Source organism: Echiichthys vipera (genome assembly GCF_963691815.1).
Source record: "Echiichthys vipera genome assembly, chromosome: 11".
In the NCBI taxonomy this organism is placed as follows: Eukaryota; Metazoa; Chordata; class Actinopteri; order Perciformes; family Trachinidae; genus Echiichthys; species Echiichthys vipera.
Genome location: NC_139836.1, coordinates 8,004,986 through 8,020,710, shown reverse-complemented (window position 1 = coordinate 8,020,710; position 15,725 = coordinate 8,004,986). Strand labels below are relative to the sequence as shown.

At 41.3% G+C, this 15,725-nt stretch overlaps 1 protein-coding gene across 1 annotated transcript in view; it reads left to right on the top strand.

The window, feature by feature from the left end:
* The window catches only part of thada (THADA armadillo repeat containing), a 109,747-nt gene that overhangs the window by 59,894 nt on the left and 34,128 nt on the right, over positions 1-15,725 (top strand). The window contains exons 30-31 of the mRNA XM_083922653.1: positions 6,838-6,941; positions 10,260-10,342. Of these exons, the coding sequence (XP_083778779.1) occupies positions 6,838-6,941; positions 10,260-10,342 (187 nt within the window). The remainder of the gene's footprint in view (positions 1-6,837; positions 6,942-10,259; positions 10,343-15,725) is intronic.

The following is a 15,725-nucleotide window of genomic DNA, read 5'->3' as shown; positions in this document are numbered from 1 at the left end:
TAATCATCCTGTTTAACAAAAGACTTTTCAAAGATGCGCCCTCATCTGTGATTTTAACTTAACTGACACATTTCCACACATTACATTACAGCATGGCAATAAAGAGTCTGCACAAATAATAAAGCCACTGTTGGAGCCGAATGCATACACAATTCACACGGACATTCCAAGACAGATTACAGTCAATATGCTCTGTTTTCTTATGTTGACACAAATGATATGCTGCAGGGTATTAAATCCACAGCTCAAGTCTACAAATGGCAATCTAGTGTAGGCCTTGGGGTTTTCAAGCTGTTGCAAAATAAAGTATATTATGGTGACATAATCTTTTCTTAACCCTGCGGCCTGAGGCAGCAAATGCTCAACAGGAGAGTTAAATCTTCAAAAACTCATCATATTACATCACATCCTAACCTGATTCGTCACCACCGCTCAACTGCCAGTAGTTCCTCACACAGGACGCTTATTTGCCGGCTAACTTGCGATCTGAACACAAAGCATTTCTTGGAGTCCGACAAGATGGATATTTATGTGACATGTGAACGTGATTCTCATGTGATATCAGGGTATCATGGCATCGTGATATGATATTGTGTGATTGTGATATTGTGGTATTGTGATATTGTCGTATGATATCATTGTCGTATCATGGTATCATGATATTGTCGTATCATGGTATGATGTTGTCGTATCATGGTATCGTGATGTTGTGGTATGATGATATTGTCGTGTCATGGTATCGTGATATTGTGATATGATGATATTGTGGTATCATGGTATTGTGATATTGTGGTATCATGGTATCGTGATATTGTGGTATGATGATATTGTTGTATCATGGCATCGTGATATTGTGATATGATGATATTGTGGTATCATGGTAGAGTGATATTGTGGTATGATATTGTCGTATCATGGTATCGTGATATTGTGGTATGAGGATATTGTCGTATCTTGGTATTGTAATTATTGGGGTATGATGATATTGTGGTATCATGGCATGGTGATATTGTGGTATGATGATATTGTCGTATCATGGTATCGTGATATTGTGGTATGATATTGTCGTATCATGGTATGACGATATTGTCGTATCATGGTATCGTGATATTGTGGTATGATGATATTGTCGCATCATGGTATTGCAATATTGTGGTATGATGATATTGTAGTATCATGGTATCGTTATATTGTGGTATGATGATATTGTCGTATCATGGTATTGCAATATTGTGGTATGATGATATTGTAGTATCATGGTATCATTATATTGTGGTTTGATGATATTGTCGTATCATGGTATTGTGATATTGTTGTATCATGGTATGATGATATTGTCGTATCATGGTATCGCAATATTGTGGTATGATGATGTTGTGGTATCATGGTATGATGATATTGTGGTATGATATTGTCATATCATGGTATGACGATATTGTCGTATCATGGTATCGTGATATTGTGGTTTGATGATATTGTCGTATCATGGTATTGTGATATTGCGGTATGATGATATTGTCGTATCATGGTATCGCGATATTGTGGTATGATGATATTGTGGTATCATGGTATCGCAATATTGTGGTTTGATGATATTGTCGTATCATGGTATTGTGATATTGCGGTATGATGATATTGTCGTATCATGGTATCGCGATATTGTGGTATGATGATATTGTCGTATCATGGTATTGTGATATTGCGGTATGATGATATTGTCGTATCATGGTATCGCAATATTGTGGTATAATGATATTGTGGTATCATGGTATTGTGATATTGTGGTATGATGATATTGTCGTATCATGGTATTGTGATATTGTTGTATCATGGTATGATGATATTGTCGTATCATGGTATCGTGATATTGTTGTATCATGGTATGATGATATTGTCGTATAATGGTATGAGGATATTGTCGTGTCATGGTATCGTTATATTGTGGTATGATGATATTGTGGTATCATGGTATGATGATATTGACGTATTGTGGTATTGTGATATTGTGGTATGATGATATTGTCGTATCATGGTATTGTGATATTGTTGTATCATGGTATGATGACATTGTCGTATCATGGTATGACAATATTGTGGTATGATGACATTGTCATATCATGGTATGATGATATTGTCGTATCGTGGTATTGTGATATTGTGGTATGATGATATTGTGGTATCATGGTATCGTGATATTTTCGTATCATGGTATGATGATATTGTCGTATCGTGGTATTGTGATATTGTGGTATGATGATATTGTGGTATCATGGTATGATGATATTGTCGTATCGTGATATTTTCGTATCATGGTATGATGATATTGTCGTATCGTGGTATTGTGATATTGTGGTATGATGATATTGTCGTATCATGGTATCGCAATATTGTGGTATAATGGTATGATGATAATGTTGTATCATGGTATGATGATATTTTCGTATCATGGTATGATGATATTTTCGTATCATGGTATGATGATATTGTCGTATCGTGGTATTGTGGTATGATGATATTGTGGTATCATGGTATCGTGATATTGTGGTATGATGATATTGTCGTATCATGGTATCGCAATATTGTGGTATAATGGTATTGTGGTATCATGGTATTGTGATATTGTGGTATCATGGTAGCGCATGTATGCGCTGAGTGGTCCCCAACCCTGCCCATGGAGAGCTTCAGCCCTGCTTGTTTTAGATATCTCCCTACTCTGACCTAACTGACTCTAATGATCTTCTGGTTATCAAGCAGGTAAAGCTTGTTATGACTGTATAATGAGATCATTATCTCATTAGAATCAGGTGGATTAGAGTAGTGAGTTACTGTAAACATGCAGGACTGAAGCTCTCCAGGAGCAGCGTTCAGGACCCCTGCATTACATTAATACAAAAAACAGAAACCAAACATGGACATATTAAACACTCAGTCATGATTAAAACACAAATTATACAGCAGCACAGTTGTCCAGGTCGCATGCAGAGCAGTACCACTGGAGGAAGTGCCAGCAACACATTTAATGTGAAAGGTGTCGCTTGTAGTGACCGGTACAGAGAATTATCACCCAGCAGTGTCCCTTAGCTCTACTTAGCAACCCCCCCTTTGCTTTGCCTAACCCTGTTTCCACCAGCAGGCAGCTGTTTTCAGCTCTGATAAACCCAATGTACATAACTTATCCAGCACCAAACGGCAAAGTTAGCATCTAGCAATTTAAAACAAGATATTTGATCCAAATGCCACTTTAAAGTGAAAATCCATGACAGATAGGAGAGTATGAGTAACTTATGAGATTTTTTTTTCTTTCAAGAATTGTATTTTTGAATCTATATTTTTGAGTAAACAGGCCATGAAAATGTCTTGTTCTAAACAGTACACTCACACACCGTGATATTTTTTTTTATCGTCTCTTGTATATCTCTTAATATGTCGATTTTTAATTCCGTCTACAAAGATTCATGGTTAAAATAGAATATAGTAGTGCTTTTTTTCATGTTGTTTTTTTCATTGATATTAAAGGAAACTTGTGAGATGTTGACCAATAGTTTCTTTATAGGAAAATGTTTTTATGGGAGGACACACAGGCACTCTGTTTGTTTACCCAAAAACTCTGCACGGAACCTATAATTGTCTTAAACCTTTTTAAATGAAATTCACTTGTAGAAATTCAGAGTCACAGTTAGTATTCAGTAGTTAGGTTGAAGGAGTACTAATTCAAATGATACCTATCCTACAGGTGTAGTGGCTGTAGCAGGACTAATGGAAGCATTGAAGCGGTCCACATTTAGACACAGCCAAGGAAAACCTCCTGAAATCTATTGAACAAAAATGAGCCTGCAGCAGGTCTCTGTGCTGCTGTTTTAACGTCTCCCATTCATTTGAGCTTGATCCAATCCCAGCATCTCCTCCCAGATGGGGTGTAGTTCTGCTCTGTCTTTGAGAGGAGGAACAGGGAGGCGGCAATTTCTATAAATATTTCGGTTTTCTCCATGCTGGGCTGGATTGAGCCGGTTGAGCCTCCCATGCAGGGACTTCCCAATCCGGTGGATGAGGTGTAGCTGTGGACTGGAGGGAGAAGGAATGAAGACAGAGAACTCTGCCACTGACCCTGGAACCAGTGCTGACTGGGCTAGGGCGGTATCAACGTATACCAATGTATTTAGAAATACAGAAGGAACCATTTTAAATACCGTCAAATCTGCAGATGCCAAACAGATATGGAGATACTGTAAGGAAGCAGGTATTCTCACCTGGTCTAAATATCTGTAGACCTGGTGAGGTCAGTGTCAAAGTTGTGTGCATCACATTAGCGAGTGTGGTGAAAAGAATGAGAGAGCGCGTGTGTAGCAGTAAAGTTATAGCCACGTTCTTAGCAGTGCAGTGTGTGTAACCTTTACGTTTTGTTTTGTGAAGAAATGCTCCTCAAGAACCAAGTCCCTGGGTCTTTGTTTGCCGCCCGCTGATTAAAGTGAAGGGGGTTAGCCCCGAAGTTAGCGACAACTTCAGCACAGGCTCACCAACTTAAGGTGGACTGACAATTTTAAGGTGGGCCAGCCTCTCCAAGTTTTGCTCAGCTTTTATGTGTTTGTCTTTTTCCATTACATAAACTGTCATATACCGTATGTATGTGTCAGGCAATTTCGTAACTTGATACTGCAGCACTAAACACACAGTGATAAACACAGAGCATACCAACAACCCCTGAGAGCCTCCTTTGATTTGTTAAATAAGCCTGAAAGCAAAACACAACCAAGTTAGACAATTCTGAGCAGACGGCAGAAACTTCCACATCACCTCAGACATGATCGTTGTTGAGTTTAATGCCACATCAGATGATTTGTTGGCCACCAAGTCAAAACTCTTTGTGTTAGTTCACCCTCCAGGGCTGCGTTTGATAAACTTGGTGTCATCTTTGGTTGTGTACCAGCAAGTTCAACAGGCCAGAACATTTAGAGCTTGCCAGACTTGTTGCCAGTCCAACAAAAACAACATAGTTAATCAAGATGATTCTAGACTGGTAGTACTGTATTAAACAGTGTGATGGGACCCTGCTAGAATCATTTACTTCTCCTTTATGAAGAGGAGATCATTGTGTCAGTTGCCGGTTGGAGCTCACATTGAAATTGTATTTGTCAATCACATGAGATTTAAGGAAGTCAATAAGAAGCTCAGCAAGTATTTGCAGAGACGAGTTTGAGTGTGACTGATCCTTTAAAAAACAGTTTTTCGACAGTGAAATCACTTAGAAAGGTGCAATATTTGGTTTGGGAATCTGCTGCAGCACTGGCTCCTTGTAGGTGGAAAAGCCCTTAGAGAGCTACAGTGGGAGGAAGAAGGACCCAGGGGTGTGGAGGCTGTTTGTATGAGCCAGTGGGTCTTGCCTGGGCGTGGAGACGGCAGGAGAAGAGAAGGGGCAGGCCAAGACTCGGTGGCCAGGCTTGGTGCTACGTGGTCGGCCTGGTTTTTCCCCACGTTTCCTTCTCTGCACTGTGTAATGAATGGCTTCCTACTGGTCTGTGGCCGTGGCCCCGGCTTAAAGAGTATACTTACCAAGGCCCAGAATACACACCCCAGCCAACCAGCCAGCCAGTCAGTCAGTCAGCCTGCCTCTGAACACTCCCAACCACCAGTCCACCTGCTACAAACTGGCTCAATCACACACTGTCACATCAGCCGCAATGAAACAGATATTTTGACCTTCATTTCATACGTTTCACCCAGGAGTTGTCTAGATAGTATTGACACGGTCATGTCTCTGGCTGTTTGACTCAACAAACAGGGTAGAGAAAACCTTTTTTTTTTTTTGTAAACTATTTCACAGCGAGATGATGGCACACGTGGGCATGGACAAGTTGCAGTCTCTATGTCCATGTGTGTGTGTGTTTAAGACTCTGCACTTTGTAGCATGTTATTTATTTGTATTTTATCTCAGTTGTCAATTTCTGTGTGTGGCCGGCTATTTTCATAAACGGACATTTTCTCCGTTTTCAAAGATTAAATCCTGCACACCTGTCCGTTTTCAGAAATATGTTCATTGACACTAACCTGCGTATATATGCCGTCAAGAGCATGCCAAACCTGTAGGTGGCAGTGTGTAAAGCTCAAGTCAACATTGGCCATGATCCATGGCCACCACAGCCAAATGGAAACATAGGAAACAAAATCTTCGCTCTGGCCGGAGTTTTTGGAAAGCATTGTTTTCAGAGGCAAATTCTCCGTTTGCGCGTAAGCGAAGGGCACAAACGCAGGGAAATGTCTCTGTTTTTAAAAATAACCGCGTATGTGTAAATGCTGCCCGAAACCACAATACAGTAGATAATACAACCTTTAATTCCTTCCTTTTGCCTTTTTTTCTTCTTCGGTTACAGATATCTTGATGTTTTGTAGATGATTGTCATGCAATGTGTCGCTGCATCTTAATTCCATTGTTGTCATAGTATCGTGCGGTTACTCTGTGATTCCCACCCCTGTGAGTCACTATACAATAACATTACAGGGTCAACATGTAAAGTGGGAAACATATATACAGAGTTTCGAATCCACCTGAACTGCATATCTGTGGGCCGCGGTAGAAAAACATCCAGAAGGATTCCACACTGAAAGGCCCCAGCTGAACCAAGAACCTTTTTGCTGTGAGGGTGACCCACCATGACACTGAATGAACACATACTGTATGTAGGTATGTCAACATCCCCAGTGTTTAAGGCTTTTTGGTTCCAGTTTTCATCGCAACATATCAATCAGTGGGGCGGACCCCGGCTCATGAATAAATGATTCATAAATGATGATTGTTCTCACATGTATATCAGATCAAGAGTGTGTATGTTTGTGTGTGCGCAGGTGCTGTTTCTGCTGCGCTCCTACCAGACTGACTCACACAGACCCCTGCCAGCAGGAAATGCCATCACCGAAGGCCTCCGTCAGCGCATGTGGATCTCCTCTCGGTAATCCTAGACACACACACACACACACACACGCACACACACGCACACGCATGCACGCACAGATAAGCATCCCTCCCGCCCTTCCAACTCGTTCACCAGAAGAATGGCTCCTTGTCCCAACGTTCATCCCCTCCATGGCCGTGTCCGCTTCATGTCCTGCCCAGGCTTCCATTTCAAAGCGACCGCCTGCTGTCCCATCTGCGGCCCCTCCACCCTTCCTCCCCTCTCCCCTTCTACCTCTGTCCCTCTCACCCAAAATCCAGGCCTCAAGATGGGGCACAGATTACCCTGTCAGCCCCCTCCTGCCGTGCCGGGGTCAGGCCCCGGTCTCCAGTCTCCCCTTTGCTGCTGCCCACAGCAGATAACACAGAGTCGCTGGGTTAGCAACACTAGCCCTGCTAGCTCCGCTTCGTTACACTGATGAGCCTTTTATTAAGATGACGAGGTGAATTCTTGCTCACCAGAGCGCGCCCGCCGTCGGTCCGTTTGATCACACAGCACCACATAGCCTGGCGCCCTAATCTAAGGACAACACAAGTCAGAGGTTCTCTGTTTTTGTGAAAAGAAAACCTCCTCTCTCTTCCAGAACACCACTAATTTGAAACGGCCTTCCTTCCAAAAAGGACGGAATGCATTGTTCGTCCGTTCTGAGTCAGTGTTGGGTTTTGGCCTCACGTCGTGTTGTGTCATTTTGGACTTTTTCTGGCTCCAGGCTGACTAAAGACACTCATGGAGTAAACTCTGGCTTTGCGGTGGCACTTTGGGACGAGTACCAACCTCGAAGAACATCTCCAGTGTATTGTTTGGATTGGGATCTAATGATTCGGCTTCTTACAGCCTGTTTTATAATGTTACCTCACATCCATACACACACACACACACACACACACACACACACACACACGCACTGTCCCGTGGCCCTCTTCCTGTGCTCCATCACGTGTATTTTGTGTTTGTGTGCAGAGGATTTGTGTAGGAGCGTGTGTCTTATTAATGTCCGAGTGATGAAAATGTGACGTCAAGCTCACACACTGTTTCCCTTGTTTTCACACACACACTTTCACAGCACTGTGGTCATACCCTTGTTTGAATTCTGAACTGAACACACACTTTGCACTGCCCACACATGCTGCTCCCCTTACACAAAAGCCATAGGCCGATCTAACACATGCAGGTCAACATTCACAGATATTATAATGGTAATAATTGCACATCATGACTATAGTGAAACCAAAGAGTTGCTGTACTAAGTAAATCAGTTATTGTATATTTCTGCTCAAGGTGGAAATAATTCTAGCTCGTTCCTCTCATCAAGCATCTGCTTGTTTATATTTGTGAAAACTGTAAGGGATTTAATCAAATCTGTGATCGTTGAGCTGGGGGCGTCTCATGTGATGGTACCACATTGACTGCTTTAAGGGTTCACCACAAATGAAAACAAACAGGAAAACACACCACTGTCCTATTCAGCATCTTCTCCTGCGAGCTGTTGACCCAGTAATAACAGTAAGTCTTTGTTTGGGTAGTCTACATGTAAATGACTCTCATTTGTTGTCTAATCATGGCCACAAGCACTTACTAACTGGAGTCATGCTGAAACCATTTATACGATTAGTCAATCAACAACTGTAACACTTTCTGTGAAGACCACATCATTGAGCACACCTTGGGGTAGGGCACTTTTGGTGCGTCTTGGGTTGACTTTATTTTCTTTACATTTTCTGACATTGAGTTCATATGAGGAAATGGCTGTAAAGGTTTTATACCGGGATGTTGCAGTCCTAAAGTAGACACATGTCACTTGTGACTGTGCATTTTGGGGTTTTACATAATAATAATCACTTATGGCAGCATAAGATTATTTCAAATACATCAGTGGGTACTTCACTGTACTTAACAAATACAATGATAATCATACTGTAAGGCGCACTATGAGTCCTTACTACAGCTGATTGTTGAGGTGCGTACATGTAGTCATAATGTAATCAGTTAACCTCTAGTTTATAACTAGTCGAGAGCATCCAACGGACACTTGAACGTATTCAATACATCACATCAATAATGTTTGATGACTGTTGATAGCAGAAGGTATTGTGTGTTTGAGTGTAGTCAAATAACAAATGTATATTATAATTCACCATGAATACTCATAATGTACTATAGATGTGGTATTAATAGGAAGTGTTAACGCAATGGTAATGTACCATCTTTCTCAAGAGTGTCCTGTCCCGAATTACACACAATTAAAATCAGACTAATGACACAAAATATGCTACAAAATCAGAATGAAACAGAGAGGCCATTATAAGTTGTTAAATTGCAACTGAGCGTTTATATAATGTTATTATCCGGTCGTTGTCTTTGCAGTTATTTGTGGTATTTGTGTATTTTCATACGTTTTAGGTTACTCAGTTGTAATTGGCTGCATGTAAAAACACCTCTTCTTCCATACCACTTGGATTTAGGAACGAAAACAGAAGAGTTAAGATCACTTAATTGTGCACAAAAACTGAATCTTGTGTATAAATAACAAGAGATAGAAACCAGGGTTCTGGAAATTCAGAGACTAGTTTTCTAGTCACGGAAACACCTGGAAATTGATGTAAATGATTGAATGCAGAACACAACCTTTTGTTTTCTGCTCCCATCTCAGTCAGTCTGGGGAGCGGAAAGGACTTGAGCGACATTTTCAGGATCAAGTCTACAGTTTCCAGACCCCCCAGCAGGTTTAATGTGTCAATACTAGGCCCATCAAGATGTTTCTCTACGTTTTTTTCCTCTATTTTCAAGAAGACCTCCTTTTAAAAGGTCCGTGAAAATGATTTTTTAAGAGAGTGCGAACCTCAACCCTGACGAGCACAAGACCCGAAGGAAACTTCTATTGTGAAGGTCAAAAATCAAGACAAGAAGCCTTAAAACCACACCTGGTGGTCTGATCAGGACGGGTGAATACCATCAGCCCTTGAGATCACATCAAATCCTGAAGATCCTCACAACCAATCGATTCATTGAGTCACAAATGTCCAGTGACCAAAATTCAGCAGACTGCGGCGAGACGTATCCAGTGAATATCTCTGTCTGTGATCTTTATGGAAAATAGATCATCAGTGAATGCAGTGTTGTGTCTTTGACTTGGTTAACCCTTTGGGGACATTTAAAGAGCTGCCTTAATAAAAGGGAGCTTTCATTATACAGTAAAATGTTCTTTCTTCTGTGTCCTGTGCTAGATCAAAGGCGAAGGCAATCATCCATCATCTGTCCAACCAAATAGCTAAAACAAACACCCTTTTTTTTGTTTGTTTTTTTCTCTCTTTTCAGGCAAAATCCATGTGTAGTGACCAGAGGGGCCTTTCTGGATGTGTTGGTGTGCCTGTGTGGGCCGAAGTCCAGTCTTCTGAATGGTGAGTAGTTACTGTGGGGTAGCTAAGTTTGACTCACATTTTAATTCATAGAGCCGTACACAAGTATGACTCTTCTCACTGTGTGATACATCAAGGGGAATCCCTGCACCTCTGCGGTGATGTGCGTTTATGTCACACGGTTACCAGATTTTGCATAACAAAACTGTCTACGGCCTGCACAGATGGCTTAAAACTACACCCCTTGATCAGATTTAAAAAGTGGTACTCATTAGACCTGGGCAGTATCTATTTTTTTCATACCTTACTGAAAAAAAGTGACCTCTTCTTGAAACTGCGCTGATTGTTCGGAGCTTCTGTTCTGTCGGGTTCAAGATGTTTTGACACTTAATACATTTTATGAAATTGCTGGGCTGGACAGACATGGATGTAAACTGCAACTTAACTTGTTGGTGGAAACATAATACAAGGTGGTTATTCTAGTTTGCCTATGAAAGCTGGCAGACCTGTGACTTTACTTTGTGGAGTTTTTAGGCTTCGGGCAGCTGGATTTATTTAAGTTGTCACAGCTGAATGGATTGTTGCCCCTCAGAGTGCTCGTCTGCTGGTCGAGAGAATTGCGGCTCATTATTTAGCAAGCCTGACAAACCCACCTCTAGAAGATATTTGTCTAAACAGTCAGTTCCTCTGAGAACAGGGTACAGTGTGTTTTATGACCAAACAGATCACAAAGGAATTCCAATATTACACATTTTGAATATTAATTAAAAAGTAAAAAGGATATTAAGTAGAAAAATGCACTAGTTAGAAATTGATAACTTTTAGGATAGTAAAATGATAAATCCTCTGAAAATAATACTTTATGAAATGAATATTTGATAATGTCTTGATTAAGAAGAAAAGGTCCTCAAACTCTTTGAATGTTCTTGGTCTTGAATGTGCTTTTAAAAATGTTTCTTCTCCCGGTTGTTTCAGTCTTGATTGTGACTTGGCTGATTATTTTTTTTTTCTGCTGATGTCAGCCAGTTGCCGGGGAGTTTATCAGCAACTGTCTCCCTCCATTTGCTGTGAATTGGACTTCTATATTTCCAAGTCTGAACAGCCAACCCTGCGACGTTTGCTGGCGAGGCTGTCCGCTGCGCTCTCCATTTAGACTGATTGTTGACAGAAGTCAGCTTCATCTCCCCGTGTGAGCGCGTGTGTCTGTGTACGTGGTGTGGTTGTGTGCACATGTGCGCGGATCGGCGGGGGTCTCTGCGGTGGAGGAATGTGAAACCAAAGGCGAGCGATCTGTGACAGATGGTGGGATTGCGCCTATGACCCAGTTTGTGTCAGAGTGCTGTACTCGGAGGGGGAGGCACTTATGTTTTCAGTCGGCCATGTGCTGAACACATGTTGGTCTTGACAGTGGAAATACCGAGGATTTCTCAAAACAAGCCTGTAGATTGAGGACCCGGTCTGGCCCGACTTGGCTCCGCTCCTTACATAACTAAATAAGCACCCACTAGCTCACACACCTCTAATGCCTCTCTTATTATCATAAGTCTCTGGATTCATTTCTCACCCTCTCTCTATTGAGCCTTTCCATTTTTCCCCTCCTACTTCCCTCATTTCCAATCCGTCACCCTTTTCCTCTTGTGTAATTGCACTTTTCAAACAAATCAGATGTTGAGTTAAAAAGCCACAGGTTGGGCAAGTTCATATGAAAGCAGCAGGCTCCTAAGAGTGCCTGGCACTACGGGTAAAGGAGGTGAACAATCGCCTTTTTCAATATTACTCCTCTTTTTTCCCCTTTTAACTGGCACCCTGCATTAAGTAGGAACTTTGCATTTACCAGCCAATTCCTGCCGGCTCTGAACACAGGTCTTTGTGTGTGTGTGTGTGTGTGTGTGTGTGTTTGTGCGTGTGCATGTGCCCCAGCCCTTTGATCCATGCGGACTCATAAAAAAAAGCCCCCACCGTCCATTGCTTCATCTCTCCCTCGGCCAGTCTTCTGTTTCTCTGCTTTTCAGCCGTGCCTGTAAAAAGAGCTGAATAGTTTGATGTGCGGGAGGTAGAGGGATGTAGGAAAAAGGAGAAGTGCAGAGGGGAGGGAGGGGAAAAAACACACATAAATGTTTCAAGTATCGGTGAAATTGCTGGAATTTAGCAGATGGTAAAATATAATGTTAAATGAGTCACTAATTCTCTACACTCTCTGTGTGTTTAAAGGAAATGTCATCTTGTAAATGTTGCAATATTATTATCTCTGTGAAGTGAATTCAACTATTAAGGTTATCACCAGCTATTTTGATAATCGAGTAGTTGTTTTGAGTCAGTTTTTAAGTATGATTCAAGCTTCTTAAATGTGTATATTTTGGTTCGTTTCCTCCTCTGAATATCTTTGGGTTGTGGACAAAATCGAATATTTGAGGACGTCATCTTAGGCTTTGGGAAACACCATTTTCTGACATTTTATAGACCAAAAAACAAAATGATTAACCGAGAAACTGACCAACAGATAATGATACTAATCATTAGTTGCAGCCGTAAATCATTCCACCTCTCCATAATTGTCATGAAGAGATCCCTTTGCAGCGCGACTACACTGTAAGAAATGGGGCCCCAGTTCCTGTTCTGCATTCTGAAGTTTATCTTAAAGGTGCCCTGTGGAGTTGGAGCAGCAGCACTATGAGGCAGTGTTTGTACAAGTGGGTCCCTGGTTTGTCTGTATGTAACGCACAAGACGACACGATACACTTTTCTGCTGTTGCTTTTACGTCTTTCCACCAATTGACTGTTGGCAAGCTAGCAAACATGGCTATAATGGAAGCATTATATCATATATATTTTTTAAATCTAATGTTTTATGAGGAAAACATGCTTTCATTACAGCTGTGAGGCCCCCAGACTACACATGCAGCCAAAGAAGAAGACATCCTTTATTGTTCCCAGGGGGAAATTCATTTTTTTCACCCTCTGTTGCCTGAAATACACACATTCACAAACAGGTGCCTTGCTCAAGGGCATCTCCACACTCTGTACACACTCCTTATGATCCTTATTCCTACTGCCACTCATGAACAAGAGGCTTCAGCAGTCTGAGTTAAAAAAACAAAAAACACATGAAAAGACTGTTACTTCATTTCTGACATTGTAGTTACATTGGTCCTTATGAACAGGAGAACTGATCAAAGCATCCCATAACGCTCCCGCTCTTTCGCATACATCCAAGTGTGGCATGTGAGTGCTGTTTTAAGACAGACTGGTGGATATCCAAACCTATCCTTTAAGTGCAATCTGTCTTAGTACACAAAAAGCATGTTACCATAAGTAGGCTTCTAGCGACTTTAGCACATGAGATTGATGTTCCCGTTTGGCAGCTTGGTAAGCCATGTAGTTCCAAATTTGGATACTCACACATATTTGACTCTGTGATATGTTTTTGGGAATCATGCAGTAACCGCTGCGATTCAATGTCAAAGGGAAGAACTTTGTTATTTCTTCTGCTTCTTCTGTAAGCACTACAAGATACTCGGCCTGAGGTTCTCAACAAAATACATCCAAAGAGACCGGAAGAAAAAAAGCGACTCTGACTTTTTTTTTTTCCCCCTGACTTACCTCAATAAATGCTGAACCACTTTTCATTATCAAATGAAACCAAGAAGAGAACATCACTCTTTAACTGACCTGCACACAGCTCAGAGACACATAGGTTTTCCCTCTGGTAGATGCACCGTCTTTGTGAGAACGTTCTGGCAGACAAGGGCAGTATTATTTAACAGTAATGTGGCCAGTGAAGTAGTAAAACTTCCTCATGAATTTAGGAATCTAGCAGCTACTGTGGTTGGTAGACAAAGTCATCAGGTTTTTTTTTTACCATGCAGTTATTTATATCACTTTTTGAACGAGCAACCCACAAACACACACACACACATACATACATATAGATTTACAGTACGTATGTGTGTAGGGACAGAACTTTTAGAATAATGAGAGGGACATCAGCTCCAACAGCATGAGAAAGAGGTCAGCTCTCTCACACTGTCAGACACACACACACACACACACACACACGTAGCGTCTGGGGTTTGTTTTTCACAGTTTGGGTAATGAAGGTGGAAGCTGATGAGAAGCCCAGCTGTGTGCTTGCGTGTGAGAGCACGTGCAAGTGTCTCGCCAAAGTTCTAGCTTGACGCAGCAAAGCGTCTTTACTGTCTACTTTTAGTGAGCTATGGATGGTATTAATGGAGTTTATCGGCACACTCATACACACACACACACACACACACACACCTACACCCGAGCACACATTTAGTTAACACTTCTAACATATAACTTAAGGGTCCCAAATCACGTTCATACTTGTATTTCGTGTTTCTACTAGAACATGTTTACATGATTTAATATTAAAAAACACTTTGACACTGTCTGTCTGAACTTGGCACTTTCTACCTATATATATTATAGTTGTGACATCACAGCCGTACAGAAGTCTGACGGCTCGTTTAAAGGCACAGTTTCTGAATACAGGCTGTGTGTATTTCTCTGTGGATTGAGTGTTTAGACACTTGCACAGTATTTATACAGCACCTCCACCCGCTTTATAATTTTAAAAAAAGACATGGAAAGCTCGCTTTTTATAATATGGGACCTTTAACATATACCATATTGCATGTTTAGAGATCACACATGGTCTTCCACTTAAAGACTCTAAAAGCATGGTGTTGGAGTGGAGCTGGCTGTTTTTTTTTCAGTTTAGTTTGGCTTTCAAAGTGTTCTCTGGACCAGCGTGCTGACCCTCCGTCCTCCTTCCAAACATGGCTCAGTGTCCATCTTACCCCAAACCACCAATCGTAATGTTGGAGCTAGTTCACTTAAGAAGTAGTTTAGATTTTTGAGCTATGCTGTAAACCAGGCCATCACACACAAAGTCTCACACAGGTAAGCTCAAATCTCCCCTGAACATATAAGGAATCTAGTTCTCTAAAGCATTACTTTATGAGGTATTTTTCCCTGTTCTACTTTGCGTTTGTTGGGTCGTTTTCATAGATTTCCCAAGTTTTAACTGCATCCGTACAGACTGCAGTCTTCCTGTATTTTCATTTTGGGCGTCTACACAGGCAAACTTAGCCGTGCAAGAAAAAAAGTCTCCATGTCTGAAAGTCTAATCTAATGTACTTACACCTGGTTAAGGCTGTCTCTTTCAAGTCTCAAGTTTCTTGACTAAAACACGCCAACTGCACGGTGGAAATCAGCACAACCACAGACCTTGACAAATGTTTTAGTTTAACGAGGCATGTGTCCACCAAAGTCTGACATTTTTTCCATGTTTTGATTCCAGGGAGGTTGTACAGTCAACCTGATGCATAGCTAGCAATAACATCTCATTGCATGTATCAGTTTCCCTGGTCTCTCTCTCTTTGTGGAACCAAAGAAAAGGATT